Source organism: Balaenoptera borealis, assembly GCF_965194805.1.
Source record: "Balaenoptera borealis genome assembly, chromosome: 1".
Lineage (NCBI taxonomy): Eukaryota > Metazoa > Chordata > Mammalia > Artiodactyla > Balaenopteridae > Balaenoptera > Balaenoptera borealis.
In genome coordinates, this window is record NC_138860.1 from 38,371,776 (window position 1) to 38,388,032 (window position 16,257).

The 16,257-nt window shown below is 48.2% G+C and overlaps 1 protein-coding gene and 1 long non-coding RNA gene across 27 annotated transcripts in view; one reads left to right on the forward strand and one right to left on the reverse strand.

Moving 5' to 3' along the window:
- Positions 1 to 4,521, reverse strand: part of LOC309628241 (uncharacterized protein) — a gene marked incomplete at its 5' end in the record, with an annotated part of 80,325 nt that extends 75,804 nt beyond the window's left edge. For 5 of the 19 annotated variants that reach the window (XR_014244257.1, XR_014244261.1, XR_014244268.1 and 2 more), the window contains 2 exons: positions 482 to 531; positions 4,195 to 4,317. Coding sequence is in view for 1 of the 19 variants with exons in the window: in XM_082391020.1 (XP_082247146.1) it covers positions 482 to 531; positions 4,347 to 4,521 (225 nt within the window). The other 14 variants (XR_014244259.1, XR_014244269.1, XR_014244270.1 and 11 more) reach the window with 9 other exon arrangements.
- On the forward strand, positions 3,642 to 12,741 carry LOC309632600. 8 transcript variants are annotated; one of them, XR_014246993.1, is made up of 6 exons: positions 3,642 to 3,757; positions 4,271 to 4,857; positions 5,102 to 5,189; positions 5,353 to 6,368; positions 6,461 to 8,449; positions 8,811 to 12,741. It is a non-coding gene; the product is annotated as an uncharacterized lncRNA (long non-coding RNA). The 8 variants fall into 8 exon arrangements; XR_014246995.1 differs by having other exon boundaries at positions 3,732 to 3,843; XR_014246994.1 differs by lacking the exon at positions 4,271 to 4,857 and having other exon boundaries at positions 3,654 to 3,757; positions 8,811 to 12,740.
- The last annotated feature ends 3,516 nt before the right edge of the window (positions 12,742 to 16,257 follow it).

Here is a 16,257-nt window from a genome sequence, read left to right on the forward strand (position 1 = left end):
AGACAAATGATTTTGCTTTCATGCGCCATAATGTCCCCTGGGGGTCCCTCTTCTGTCCAGGAGGGGCACGTGGGCAGGCCTCGAAGTTGTTTCTCTCACCTGAAGGACTAGGTTAGGCCTTGGGAGGGAGAGGCCTGGGAAAGGAGACCACAACAGGGCCGGCTTCAGCCCGCCTTGCTGCCTCTACAGCTTCCAGAGAACGTGCCCACCTCAGGAATGAGGGGCCTCCAGCCCCAGCCCAGAAATAAACGAGTGGACGACAAGCCGTCAGATCTCCCAGAGCAGGAGGACATCTGGTGGCAGGTCCTGAAACTCTGGGACAGTTCTGATCCACAGTGGAGTGGAATGGGGCCAGGAGAGTTGGAGGAGGTGGTGTTAGCCCCAGACCCCAAGTCCCCCCCTCAGTAACAGAGGGTCAAAATTCCCTGTTCAGGCCTCTCCTCACCTTCACCCCGTCAACAAAAGTTTACTGAGCACTTACCACAAGCCAGGAACTTCTAGGTGCTGGCTTTCTCTTAAGAGGTTCAGGGTCTAGAGAGAGAGAAAGATAAGAAATCAATACCTATAAGGTAATGTATTATAGAGGTGTGCACTGATCACAGGATCGTATGTGCAGAGTGGGGATGCGGCGTCAGGACACAGTCAATGCACAAAGGGCTGGCTAGTGAAAACCAACCCCAAACTCAACTTCTGGGGGCACAACACCAGGCAAGTCAACTAAGGAGATACCATGAAGTGGGAGGGAAGGTGTATTCACGAGGGCAGGAAGGGGCCTCAATTTGATTTGCTGACTTGGGTTTAAGGCTTTAGCTCCACCTGTTCAGACAGGTGTTCTGTACCACCTGGTGGGTGTATGCAGAAAGCATGCCTCGTCCTTCCACTTTGGGGTGAGAGTTTACCCTCTCTGAGGGGGCTCTATTGACTCCAGAACCATCAGGTTTCTTTTGCTGCCTGCCTGTGTCCTTTGTGGTCTATTTCTAAGAAGTTACTTCTATAGGGAACTGGGGATAGGAAAAGAAGTTGCCCCTCATTCTATCCCATGAGACCACTAAGAACAAATGTAAACCTCTTTTACATGGCACATCTTCATGTATTGATGAGAACAGCTATCATATCCCTCCCTCTACTCCCCAGTAATTGCTTCTCCAGACTAATCAGCCCCTGTCTCTTAATCCTTTGTCAGAGTGATCTATGTTCAAGTCCTCTCACCATTCTGATCATTTGTTTCTCACTTTCAGACTTGTTTTGACCCCTCTTAAAATGTGGAGCCCATAACCGAACATAGTAAACCAAGTATAATCTGAGCAGTACAGAGTAGGAATATGACCTCCCTTGTTTCTGGTCTCATATTTCTAATAATACAACCAAAGATAGAGTTTCCTCTTTTGGCGGCCACATCAAAACATTGAGTCCCATAAAGCTTACCATAAGCTCAAATCCTAAGTTTTCTGTTTTGTTTTGTTTTCTATTTATGTTGCTGCTAAATCACATCTTCCCCACCCTACATTTGTGCAGTTACTTTCTGGGCCAAAGTACAGAACTAGGCAGAGGCAGATGAATTAGCATGCATTCCTCCTGACTTTGGGCCCTGAGAAACCTCTCAGGGAGAGGTCCTCCTGGCTCTTCAATATGTAGAGTGGAGGCCCAGGACCAGTGGAAAGCTGGTAATGAAAGCTCCATTCCAAGGGGGCACTCCCTGACCCCCAGGCATGGGCACTGATGTCCCCAGCAGGTTCCTGGGAATAAGCTGCCTCTTTGTGTCATACTATCCTTCCTGTTTCACCCCAAGAGGCCAGCCCGCTCCAAATGTTGTGCGACAGGGCTCTTTGAAACCTCCTTTGCTGTCCCTCCCCAGTAGAAAGAATTGCAGCTGATTCCACAGACCTTCACGGGACGACCTCAGGCACAGGGCGAGGTGTGGAGGTGCAGCTGCAAACTTAGATGAGCTTGTAACCAGAATCTAATTGAATCAGGTGTTAGAACATTTGGGAGACTTTGCAGTCTTTTGCCTGTTTCTTCAGAAATAAAGAGGTGACAGTCAGATAAGGGGATGGAGGTCAGAACAGAGGGAATGGTCATGGGTTTCCAGGACCCAGAGAGGCATGTGGGGACCAAAGATCCTCCACAGCAGATCAGCCTGGCTCAGGCATGGTGAGGGGAGAAGGGGTCAGGATCAGGGATACACAGTCAAGCGAAAATGTGCAGCTCAGTTGGAGAAAATGAGCAAATACCGCTAGAATGGGTAGCTCCTGAGTGGAGATGGGAGCTCCGTGCTCCCAACCCAACAGCCCTGCCCTCCCCACTCCATTCTCCTCTGCCCACAAGCACACACTCGCAGGAAGGCAGGCAGGCAGGCAGGCTGGGCGGCAACCCTTGAAAGAGTCTGGGGAAAGCCTCTTAGAGACGCGGACCTAGAAGTCTGGGGGGAAGGGAGGACTCCTAGGGCTTTTACCTCTCCAGCTGACTTTGGAACAAAGAGCCAGATGCAGGGTTGGGGAGACAGGAGGCTTTCAGCAAAGCCACCCTGATGTGCTTCCCACGCCCTTGTTGACCTGCCATACAAACCAGTGTCCAGCCAGTCCACAAAACATCCTCCTGGACCCTTGTGAATCCAATTGGGGGGAAGGTAGATAATACTACTAATAAAGGGCAGGTGAGACTTTCCTGGCCCTGTCAGCTGGGCTATCATTTGTTCCCATTTTGCTGAACAAATTTAGAGGTCTAAGATGACCCCTGGAGGGGAAAGAATCTGACCAGCAGGATTTGTGCCTATTTTCTGCCCTCGGTACCCCTCGTTCCCTTCCCTTCACCCCACATTTTGGGGCCGGCAGCGAGCCACCTACCTCTATTCCTACCTGGGAGCAGGGCAAGCTTCTGAACTAGAGGGGGAGGGCTCCTTCCTCAGGCCTTTCGTTCAAGCCAGGTCCTTACCAACTTCCTGTTCCCTCCGCATCTTTTCAGAGTCAGCTCAGGTGTCATCTTCTCTGTGGGACCTTCCCTGAATCTCACAGACAAAAGTTGGCAGTTTCTTTTTGGCGGGTATTCATAGTGTTTTTCTCATTGGCCTGTTTTTTCTGTCTGTCCATGTACATGTGTAAATAAGTTGGGAGTTCCTCAAGGGTAAGCACAGTCCCTCACTCACCTGGTACAGAGTTGATGCCATCGTGGAGTGAGGCAGTGAGGGAGAGAGTGAATGAATGAAATAGAGGGAGGGAGGGATGGACAAGGGCACAGAGAGTGAATGAATGAAATAGAGGGAGGGAGGGATGGACAAGGGCATAGAGAGTGAATGAATGAAATACAGGGAGGGGGGATGGACAAGGGCCCAGAGAGTGAATGAATGAAATACAGGGAGGGAGGGATGGACAAGGGCCCAGAGAGTGAATGAATGAAATACAGGGAGGGAGGGATGGACAAGGGCACAGGGTCTCTACCCCACAAGTGTGGGTCATCTTGGTCATCTCTGCTGCTCAGTCTACATTACTAGCTGGGAAATGGAAGAGCTGAGGCTGTGATAAGGCAAACTGAGTCCAGGTGTCAGGGAAATCATGTGCCCTGATGGTATGGGGGAGGAGTCCATAGACTTAAGAAAGCTCTCACCTGGGAAATCTCCCTCCCATCAGCCCCAATGGAGTCTTTTCTTCTTCCAGAAAGAGTGCAGACTGCTCCAGGCAGATGCAAGGCCCTCCAGAACTGGGGAAGGCAATCACGGAGTGTCTGTTGTAAAGAGCCCTTTAATGGAAGCCAGGAGATCCAGGTAGATCTGAATCTTAACCCTACACTGGCTGCATGAACTTGAGACAGAAATTCTCCTCTTAGAGACTCAGTTTTCCCATCTGTTTGGTAAGAAGCTTGGATTGGTTGATGTCTGAAGAGATTCTGAGCAGAGAGAGTTCGGGTTCTACGAAGCGCTGTGGGACAGCGCGGCACCGCGGCATCCTATAAATTGGGTTCTTTAATTCCCCTCCTTTCCTGGGAGGGGGGAGGAATCCACTTTCCTGAGCACCAGGAGCTCTGCCTTAAGAACGCATGGAAGTCAGGTTAGGAGTCTCGGCAAAATACACCACATCTGAGGAGACTTCAAGTGCCCTTGCCCTCCTGTTGTGGCAAGAGGGAGAAATGGGGAGAGGGGAGAAGGAGAGGGGGAGGAGAGGGGGGAGAGGAATTCAAATAATCAGTAGTTGATAGACCAACCTCCTTAATGTTCCTAATGAGTTGTCTGGCTCTTTCTCCAATTCCTTTTGTCTCTTCCCAACTTCCTCTCACACAGGGTAGTGTTTTTCCCCACCCCCTGGAATGACAGAGAAGAGGGTCTGAAAGCCTCTTGGATTATAAAAGCTGCTTACGCTTCACGAGGAGCGCAACAAACTCACTCTGTACTAAATGCCAGGATAACCCACTGGCTGGGCCTCTCCTCGGACCCAAGGGTCCCTGGATGGGGTGGCGGATCTCTGCTGGATTCCTGAAGTGTACTGCGTGCAGCCAGGACCCGGGAGTACGGCTAAAATCTCCAGAGGCCATCCAGTTCCACTACCTGCGGCGCGCGCACACACGTACACACACACACACACACACACACACACACACACACACACACACACGGCCCCTCCTAGCCGAGATGAGATCTGAGATTCCCTTTCTTCCTTCCCCAGGTTTCTGGGAGACCAGGAACAGCACTCAGATCACCTGAGTCTCTCCAAGGATAGAGACCTCCCCTCCCTTTTCTGGTGTTTACAGAACAGTAAGAAAGCGAGGTTAGGTGCAGAAGGGCCTCGCCATTCCTGGCCTCCAGGGGGTGTGGGTGCCGAGAGGTGGAGCCAGCAGCCCAGACCTCTCCGCATTGGGCGGTCTCCGCAGGTAACCCGAAACTTGGCGGAGAGGTGCATAAATAAAGTGTGGAATTAGCACCACCTCCTTGAAAGGGGCTGAGTCCTACTTCTTCACCTTTGCCTTGGAAAAACCGGCTTCTCTCCCTTTTATTGTCTGTGCTGAAAGTTCAACTGAGCCCCACTATACTCCAAACTCTTTCTTTCTGGCTGAATTTGCTCCCCTCTACTCAATCTCCCCTTTCCTCTGCTTTCATATGCTTTTGTAATTAAAGGTAAAGTGACTGTTCAGGACCGGCCCTCACCTGCCCTCAGGACCCATTTCTGTTCTGCATGGGCCCGCTCAGCTGGACATTTTATACAGTAAGTGCTCCTCGTTTCTTATTCCCAGTCCTCAAACCTTAGGAGTGAAAGAACATTCCAAGACTTGGAATTCCTTTTCTTCCTCTCATACGCACGAGTCTCCAGCCATCTCTTTGTTCTGAATTACCTTATGAAAAAAATCTATGTATTATTTTGAATCAAGCTCAAAGGAGGCCCTGTTACCTGAAGGTACAGACACTCATACTGACAGGTGAGTCTGAAATCTCCGGACTGGGGGGTGGGGGGCATTGGAAAACCAAAGCCAAGAGGCTCCATCAGGAGAATCATTGGGCAAAAAGAGAAGAGAGTGAGCTGTGGAAAAAGCCACAGTCACTGGAAGTTGATTATCAACTTCCCCCAAGGCTAAAAGAACTGAACCTGCTGTATTTTCACCAAATCCCCAGTCAGTCCCATGTTCTCTTGGAGACTGCCAGGGATCCCAGGCAATAAATCTCACTGATAATGGGAACTGGCGTGGTGAGGTGGGAGCTAATCAGTTAAGTACCATGATTGCAGTTCTGTCTGGTTTCGTGGAATTTTACCCAATTAGAGGAACAGGGGGTTGACTGGCTTTTCAGTCCTGGGCTAGAGGGTGCAGCCCTAACAGGAGATTCAGGACCTGGGTTCCATTCTTTGGTTCTCATGTCCAAGTTGGTTTTATTAGGAAGTTATTTAAGGCACAGTCCTGAAGGCGGTTGGGCAGCACAGGAGGGCAGTCAGGGGATGAACTTACTCTATAGCCAAATACATGTGTGGTTTGCTTCTCTAAATAAACCCCACACTGCAAGTGGCCAAGGCAAAGGTCACTGGGACATCAAGTTGGTGAAGACATATTGGGCAGAAGAATCTTGAACTTGAGGTATGGGGTCCAGAGTGGGTCAAGGTTCCTGATACAGGTTTCAGCTCGTCCTTTCCTGTCTGTCTTGTTGCAGCTGCAGGTCTGTAGGGTGAGGGGAGGGTGATAAGGGAAGGGCCTGCCTTTTCTGGGCTCTCTAATACCAGTGCTACCTCCTGTTCGCACGGCCGTTCACAGTTAAAGTGCTTTTACAGACTCTGCCATCGCTGGAGTATCCACCCTGGACGTTAAGGACCCCATATGAGGGTGATGCTCTCTGCACACTCCGATTGAGGATTTGAAGAATCTGGTGGACGGTGCATGTTGGGAGGGGTAAGAGTGGGGTAAGGGGGTTCTGGAGGGAGAGGAATTGTCCCTTGTGCTCTCTGACTTGGGCTGAAATCCAGAGAGAAAGCAAAGAATCCTTCCATCCCAGAACTATTTCCTCCCATCATCGCCTGCCATCATTTATCAGAGCCAAACAGGTTGGTCTCTTTCTTCCTTTAACTATGAAATGGTTCAAAGACAGTGCAGGGGGACCATATCATCTAGATCATTCGCAAGTGGGGCACATTTCTCTCTCATGATCGAGAACCATGAGTACTTACGAAGAAGGCTGATGGGAGAGGATGGGCCAGCCTCCTTCCTCCCGGTACCCAGATCCCTGCCCCCAGCACACCCTGTGTTTGCCCTGAGCAAGGAAAGTGGGGCTCTGCCTCAGCAATAGCTGGAACCCCGAGCCCTTGTTGAAGAGGCTTTTTGAGATGCCCAATGCCCGGGTGGTTGGATGGGGGTGGGGAGCCACGTTACAAGCTGCTGCCTCCCTGCTTCGGGCCAGAACAAGCCCCAGGAAGAAAGTATTCCAAACAACAGGGTGGATCTGCCCTAACTCACCCAGTCTGCAAGTCAGTGCTGAGAACAGCCTTTTATGGGGCTTACACTGAGCCCAGGGCACGTCTGAACACAGTGAGGAAGGGGTGGGGCAGTAACTACACAGCAAAGGGTGGATGGCATTTCTTTTTAGGAGGACAGAGAGCTCTCAGAGGGTTTCCATCCTCTCTGTTTATCGGTCTCTGAAACCCAGGTTATGGCCTCCCTCTCCACATTCCACTTCCCCAAGCCTGGAGAAGATGTAGTGGTGCTATTTCCAGGCAGGTTTGGGAAAGCATGGGGGGCCCCTGGTAAGTGGCCGTCCTAGATGAGTCTGTAGGAGTGAGAGCAAGAAGCCTCACCCTCATGTGCCCTCCTCCCCCAGCCCCGACGAGGGCGCCTGGCCCCAGCCGGCCGTTCTTCCTCCCATTTCGCACCCGCAAACGGGCCTGCCAAGTGCTGCTCACGCTTTCTGGACAGTGTGCTCTGGAGAGGAACGCCCCTGCCCCTGCCTTCCACCACCTTGGTAGGCAAGTGCACAGTAGATGGATTCTTCTAAAGCAATTTCAGAACACCTGCCTTCTGCAGCCAGGACCAAGCTCAGTTATGGCACACGCAGGGCGACACAGACCAAAGGGGAGGACGACCAGCGTCCAGCTAGGTAAACGCAGAGAAGTTTCCACACGGACTGGTGTGGAACGGCTGCTTCCAGGGCAAGAAACGGCAAGGGTCCCAGTCCCGCAGGCCATCCCCACCACTCAGCGTCTTCGGTGCTGCAGACACAGGGGGGCCTTGGTGAGCTGGATCTCTGCAGCTCCTGGGAGGAAGTGATCCTGGGGAAGATGTGAGTACTCAGATCTCCCACACCTCCCAAATCTGTGATTCAAAGATCCTGAAGGCTTTCGGCCAGGCAACAACCCTGCGTGCAGAGGCCGGGGTTGCCACGTGGCCCACCCTCTGAGAAAAAGACCTCAAACAGTCCATGTGTTTCTCTTGTCCTTCATTCCACCGGAGTCTGTCTCATACCCAACCAGATTTCAGTGGAGTGAAGTTCAGGAGGCATGGAGCTGACACCAGAGCAGCTGCAACAGTAGCTCTGACTTGGAAAAGGAAAGGCCCAGTGAGAGGTGTGAGAGATGCAGACATCTGTTGTGCGTATCCTTCCGCAGATGGGATGGGCGATGGGCAGATTGGCAAAAGCACCACAGATGGGATCTGCTTATTCTTTCTAAAATGGATGCTATGGACGTGTGTGTTTTCTGTAACTCATAAAAATTAAAACTTTTCTGTCTCTGTGATTCATGCTGTTGGATGCGGACTCCCTGGCCTTCTAAGTCACCTCCCCTTTGAGCTAAAACGGAGACATGGGCTTGAACAACCAGCACAGAATCCCTGCTCTCCTTGGGTTCCCCAGGCAGGTGGCTGGAACACTGTTTGAAATCAGCAAGGAACCCTACTGCCCTCAGCCTCCATGCAGTGCCAGCAGGACCTGCAGAATGCGCTAAAAAACTCTATTAAGATGTTTAAAACCCACTTATATTGTAATAAAATAAATGTAAGTAAGATTTAAGTGAGGGCAGATTGCAGATATTTGAGACGCTATACAAGATATATCTCATAAAGTACGGGTGTAAATTCTGTAAAGGTTAATGCACTTCAACATATTTGACACATAAAAATGTCAGGTCCAACATTTAATCATTTACCAATTGTAATTGCCCTTATATGGGTCTCTTCTCCCCAAGACATATGATTAAAACACCAGGCTTGGTGGAAATCTGGAAGGGAAAAAAACAAATAATACTTCTCAGCTGTCAGGGTCTATGATTTGCTTTGATAGATTTAGCATTGATTTCATTGGCTTTACAGTCCTGTGTGATTTGCCTTTTTTTTTTTCCTCCACATCTCTTCTTTAGGGAAGAAGAAGGTTGTGGGGAAGAGGGTGGGCCCCTAAGTACGAAGGAAGTCCCACCCAGTTACTGAGGAGATGCCCAAGCCTTTCTGTGAATTGGCCCTTCCTCAGGTAAACAGGGGCCCCTTCAGGGAGCCAGTCCACTAAAGAGGCAAAGTCTGAACAAAGCCTGGCTCTGACAAGACTTCAGAAAAACCGGTTTTCACCTCCAGAATGTGCCCCAAACGGTAAAAGTCAATAGATGCCCCTGGCTTGGCCGAATGGTGTTTTTCTTAGGAGCCGGCTATAAAGGAGAGTCCAGCTTTACAGATGGATGCCTGTCACTTGGGTATCCAAGCCCCCTCCCCCAGCCAGTGACCTCTGAGGGGAGGGGTCTCTTCACCCCTCCACCCCTTCCTGGGACTCCACCCCTCAGGAATAAAGGGCTCCCAGACTGAGGGCAGGAGCCAAGAGGAATAAGCATTTCTCCAAAATATTGTCCTGCTTCAAATTCAAACGGATTCAAAATCCCTTCCCTGTCACCCTCGGCCCTTCATTCTGAGGCTCATGGACAACAAAAGAATGAGGAGGCCAAGCCACAGGCGGTTTTTGAAGACGTGTTTACCCATAAAAATTATGCGGGGAATGGAGTTGGAGACAGGGTCAGAGGACTCAGGGCTAATGAACCAGCAAATACCTTCCATTCAAGGTCCTGAAGGAAGAGAAAAGGGCACAAAGCGGAGTGATGGGGCATTTTCATTTGCAGCTTGGTTTGAGCCCTACCACCTGGAATCTTTTTAAAGGAAGAAAGATGGTGTGTGTGTGTGTGTCTGTGTCACCTGGCTCAAGTGGAGAATGGAACTAAAACAGTGACCAGAGGGCCAACTGTCAAACACCAGCCAGGGCACGGTGCTGTGACTACACGGAGCTCTGCGTGATGCACTATTGGGTCTCCATACCCCAAATCGCACTCCAACGCCATCTTCACAGCAGGGACACAGAGTCAGAACTGCCCCCTCCCCCTGCTGGTGCAGCACGGGCAGGATGGTTAATTTCCCACTCAGAAGGAGCGTGAGCCAGCCCGGAGCAACCTGCCAGGGAAGGCAGCATGTGCTGTGAGCCGGAGCGAACTGCCCCAACCATCTTCCCCATCCAGCCCCCGCTATTTGATGTCCCATATCTTCATTGCAAAGCATGGCTCGCCACAACACAACACAGAGAAAATGATTTAATCAAAATTCCCCTGCAACAACAAATAATATTGCCCTGCTCGCTTTGTTCATGATCTTTTATTGAGGCAAAAGGCAAATATCATTAAGCCAAACCTGAACAGACAAATATATACAACCACTGGTAATTTCATAGTTTGTGCAAATGGTATACACTGTAGATACAACCTGAGAAGAGTAAATTACAATCCTATCAATAATACATCACACCCGGGCTCCGGTTTCCTAGTTCACGAGAAAATGTGTACTGGCAAAAGGCTCTCCCACCAGTAAAAGCCATGCATATAATGAGACAGAAGCTACCTGCTCCCCTAGGGCTGTAGTCTGGTCTTTGTTATCACGGTCCTTTATGGAAGAAATATCCCACATTGAAATATCCTAAAGCCGGTGCTAAATAAAGAAATCCCATTCACGTTCTCGGCAGATCCCCGGGTGAAGCTTCAGTCACAGAATAAGCTACAATCTGGGCCTCCGTTTGCCAGACAGCTCAGAGAACTGCATCCTTTTGGATGCCTCGGGTCTGTGGTAAATGTCTAGGGTCTGTGGGAGTGACCTACAACGATGGACAGGGGTCTGCAGAGAGCCCCAGTGCAGATAGCAGTGTCAGAGGGAAAAACCACGTGGCTTCAGAGCTCTCATCCGGACCCTAACCCTGACCCTCTCTGTGGTCCTCCAAAAGAAAGGAAGAAGGGAGGGAGGACTGATAACAGACAAGCAGCCAAGCACCTGCAAAAGATAAGAGATTTATTCTGGAATTTTAAAAGTCCCTAGTTCTTAAAAGTCAGTGGATCCAAATCCCCTTACCCCTCCTCCTTCCAACCCCCCTCCCCGTGTCCCCTTCCCTGCCCCCAGAGAAGCAAATGACAATTTCATTTGAAAGTGAAGAAGAAGTCTTTCTGTCAAGGTAATACTACTATCAGGGACGAATTAGGTTACTGTTTACAAGAGTGCTAGTCCGTGCCATAGTCACACACTGATTCCCGTCTTTGACCTCCTCTGATTAAGGACGTGAGGAGGAATCAGTACCTCCCTTAACTCTTTTTAAATTAGACCCTGAAAGAAAGAGCCCACAGAGGGATGAGAGCCTGTCAGGGGCTTTCAGACAAAAGGAAGACAATGCAGGCAGGCAGCAGCCTCAGACTCAAACTCAGAAATGCAAAGGGCTGGCCAGACACCAGTTCATTAGTGGAAATAAAAGCTTCCTAAATTGTAGGGAACTGACTATAGGCTTTCTGGAGAGAGACACTATGCATCAAAGAAAAACAATGCAAAAGACTACCTTTGTCCGGAGGCAAGGAGCAGCTTCTAGAAGACTCGTCACAGTCTCCCCCACCTCCTCCCCACAACGCCTCCGTCCCCCCTCGATTCCTTTTTCCCCTTTGGAGGGGTGAAGAAGGCCATTTTTCCTTGATGCGTGTCAGATAGCAGGGCTGGGTGGGACACCTGGTGGTGAATAGGGGAATTACACCCACATTGGCTCTCAAGCATCACTACAGGTCTAAGGAGACTTGTGCACCCTCGGAGATCATGGGAAATAACAAGGCAAGCAGCTGCTAGGGTATGTGGAATTGAAGTGGACTTTAAATATAGTAGCAATTGGGTAGATACCCAGCTATGTTTCTGCTATGTTCAACTGTACTGGGGAAGTATTTGGCTAGGAATAAATATAAGTAACTGGAATCTATAAATAAACAAATATACACTATGATTTGCAATACAACTCTCTTATTTTAAATTTACTTAAAGTCATGTTGAAAGGAGGTACCATCCCAGAGGCCTCATCTTGCTGAACAGTTGGGAGAAGTTCCCCAGAAGGTAATCTATAGATGAGAAACTCTCACCAAAGTTAATCAAACATTGACTGCTTAAGGCTAATACGATTCCTTATTTGCACCCAAGTGCATTGCTGGCAGCAGGCTGCGGTTTCTGAGTCAGTGTGTGAAGTACTTAAGAGGGGTCAGATTAGATCTGGTGCCAATGTGATCTGGCTAGGGGGCTTTGGGCCAGACGCTTAACCTCTCTAAGACCCAATTTCCCTATCTGTCAAGTGGAAATAATGATAATAATGGCGAGTACTTACTAAGGGCCAGACACTGCATGCTTTGCGTATATTAAATCATTTAATGCTCACAATCACCTTATAAGGTATAATTGATATTTCAGTTTTATCATCATAAAAGTGAAACAGAGAGAGGGTAAGGGACTTGTCCAAGGCCACCCAGTTTTTGAGCAGCAACCCTGGGCTCCCGGGCCCTGGAGTTCACACATGGGACTATTACTCTCTCCCATTCCTTGGTGCTGGTGTGAGGATGAGATAGGATAATGCATGCAAGGGGTTCAGCAAGTGTCCAGTAAAACGTAAGGATTCAAAAATAGTATTTACCATTGTAACTTCAGTAACAAGACAAGTACCCTTGAGAAGCTTGCCCTGTGTCTGCCAACCAGGAATAAGTAACTGTATGCACACCTTTGGCTGCCAGCAATCCAGTGTTGAGTTCACTGTGCAATTTAGTCCCAACTACAAGCCACCTCGGCTTCTAGAACAGTTATCTCTTCCTCCCATCATCTTCATTTTAGGCGAGTTTTCGCTTTTTAGCTTCACATTCAGTGCATGTGTCGTACCTTAAGGCCTTGAGGATTCCTTCTTTTTTTTTCAAAATGGCGTGGCATAAATCCGAAGTAAGTAACCGCTTTTCCAGGATAAGTGCCATTTCAAATTTTCACTCTGTTTTCCCAGGGGCAAGTGGAAAGTATGAGGGAAAAAGAAACTGGTGAAGACCTAATAAAGAAAAAATGGTTTCAGCTCCCAAGAAAGTGGAACATTCAAGAGATGAATCAAGAAAGACATCAAGAAATAGCAAACAGACCATCAGCAAGGAGGCTGCGATGGCTCTGAGCTCAGTACCCTGAAGCCGGAGGCTGAGGTTTGAGGAGCAGCTTCGTGCTGAAGCCATGACATGGAGGTCCCAGTAAAGAGACTGCAGCTCTGACAGCAAGCGTGCCATCCCCCCGCTGGGGCTCATTCCCCAAGGGTTTTCACAGATGGGAGTGGGGCTGTTATGCCACTCGGACCTGCCAGGCGCCTGGCTTTCAGATCACCACTCCCTCCTAGAGTGCCCAGCTGATCTCAAAGTATGAGGGTACTGGCTGGAGACTGCTTACCTGGTAGGTGCCAGTACCAGGGTGGTTCTCACCAGCAGCTGGACAAAGGCAGGCTAAAAAGAGAAATGGAACTGTTTACACAGAACCTGTTCCTTTTGTCTCATTACCTTAGCCCACACCATTTGCTTTCTAAGAAAGAGAGCCTGGAACAAAGAAAGTGTTCCTTTTTTATAACATAACCATATCAATTATGTTTCATCACTAAACCTTTATGGCACGTTGCATTATAATCCAGCTGTTAATGGCCTCACCTCAAAAGTCCACAGCACTCCCCTTTGCCCTCCTGAAGTCCTGGCGTTTAGCTAAGTTGCTTTATCTACTGCAATTTGGTCCAGAGTCCTTCCTTCCTCAGTCCAGACCATGCCAATAATGGCAGCAACTTCCCTGGGCCCCTCCAAGCGGGGTCTATTAAACATGTCTCACCCCTTGGAGGTTAATTTTCAATGTTTCTATGGGTTAATAAACCAGCAGTGCTTCTTTAACTTGAATGTGCACACAAGGCACCTGGGAATCTTGTAAAAATGATTCAGCAGATGTAGGGTGGGGCCTGAGGTCTGCATTTTGAATAAGTTCCCAGGCGATGCCACTGTGGCGCCAGGACTACACTTGGAATAGCAGAGAACTAGAGGGCTTGAGATTCAAAGCCAGTTCCCCCAACACCATGCCTCTCAGTTCAGCAAAGGGCCAGAACCCACTTCTCAGCTTTCCTTTGCTCCTTTTCCTCTGGTTTTTCTTTCAAGTCCCTGGAGTCTTAGCCACTCCCGGGACACATGAGAGCCACAGAGGGCAGAAGGGTGGTTTGGGCTTGTCATGGCAACCCAGACTCTGACATGTGATGAAGAAGTTGGGGTCTTTTCTGGACGTAAGAATGGCCCAGGTGATCCCAATTCAAAGAACCCACAGCAGTTTAGAATAGTAATGGTACCTCCAACGCCTAATATACGAGGTACGTTACTATGAATAAAATCTTTGGGACCCAGGAACTAAGAGTAAGCACCTTCAAGGATCTTGGCCCATGACCACTGATCTGGAACTAGGAACCATGAGTATACTTTGGCTGCCAGAAAACTCAGAGCTAAACTTAGTGAGCAATTTTGAAGATGAAGGAAGAAGTCAGATAATTTACCAAAGATTAAGATTCGGGGCCAGACTTTGAACTGACCTAGTCCTCCCGCCTTGTAAACTAGTGTTACTTTCAACAAGCCACTCTGTTGCTGTGCTAAGAACTTTCTGCTCTCTTGCCTAATTACCACGTGGACTTATCAACACCCTGAAACTCAATGCCTCAATTCATTTTTTTGTAACAGTGGGACCACAGAGCTGTTAAAATTCAAAAATTAAATATTTAATATCATATATATTTATAAAAGTATACTTATTATATTAAGTTACTTTCTCAGCGTTTACTGGAGAAGTGAATACCACAGATAAATGACTCTTCTGAGCAGTACTATGTTGGCTCAGGAAATCAATGACTGGGTGGAAAGAACTCAAGCTGAAGCAGGACAGATTTGGGTTCAAATCCAGAGTCTGCGGCCTTAAGTAAAATAATAAACCTATCTGTGCTTCAGCTAACAAAATAATTACAAAGCAAATCATGTTCCTTATCTCTCAAAGTCATTGTAGGTACAAGAAGTACTCAGTTAATGATAAATAGGAATAGGAGTATTTTTTTACATCTCACTGGTAGTCGGACACTGAGAGAATGAAAGACAGCAGGACCAGGAGAGCTGAGGAAAGACTGCGAGGTCACAGCCAGAGGAGATTAAAGACACACAAAAAACCCAGAGGCCTCAACAAAGTAGGAATCTAAAACACAATGGGCAGAGAGGCAAGTGTGGATTCCAAAGGGCAAATCATCCCTGGATCCAAATGGATGTTGGAGATATACATAGGCAGAGGGAAGACACATTGTGACCGATAATCAGAATAAAGTAGTGGTTAAGCAGACCAAACACACACAGTGTAGGGGTTCAGGAAGATGCATTTCCCTGAGTAAAGGTGAGACAATGAGTTGGAAAGCCAGACAGGTTAGTGGGCAAGAAACATACCCACCACAAGAAACAAGCAACAGGAGGCTAAGAATTGACCTTGCTGGAGGCAAGTGTCTGGCCCAGTCGAGTCCCTCAGTGCTTTCTATCAGGGCATAGATGGCTTCCAAGCCTGCAAGTACGGGCAGGAAATAACAGAAGAAACAGCATCTGGCTGGGTTGCAAAGAGAATATTGGGGCAGCGCCTGACAGCAGATTCTGACACAGCACCATTAACATATTCCTGACCCACATTCATTTTGTCAAAAGATGCTTTTCAAAATTGAGTCTTTATTGAGAAGACATGCACCTAGATCTGATTTGAGCAGGCAACATAGCTGCATGCAAAATAAGAGGTTAGAGAGAAACTGTTTTACACCATACTCTATAGCGAGAAACAAAGCGCCCTATTTTGTATTCATATTCTGTGTTCCAGATAAACTGTCAGGTCCCTCTGCCAGATTTTTATGGATAATTAGAAGGTTGCAAGAAGCAGATGTTATGAAACTATCTATGACTAGTCCTTAATGGTGGATGACAAGAACTCAGCACCGTTTCTTAATTACACAAGACATAGTGAGAGACATAAAAAAAATAGAGGGAGAACTTGTCAAAGCCTGACAAGGTATCAAACGGTTAATCACCCACATTGAACCTGAACACTTCTTTGCTATGTAATTCAGAATACAGATCTCACCTCCCTTTAGCTGAATAATTTTCTAAGGTGTGCATTCTCCTGTGTTTTAATAACTAAAATATCATTTCAGGTTTTAATAACTTAAATATGAGCTCCTGCATAAAATAGGTAGATTTCTGGTTAAAACTCCCCTGACAAGAAAATTTGCATTTTATTAAATATAGATACAATTTTGCTACATCAGATCCTATTCAGTAGGATAAAAGGAAGACACAGTGCCTGGAAAACTGGGCTCTTGTCCCATGAATATAATGGCCACACTTTTTTTGAGATCTTGCTCTATAGCAGGTACGATGTAAGCTTATGGCCATGCAGCATCTCAACTCTAAGTAGGTCGGCATTTTATTAGGCCCA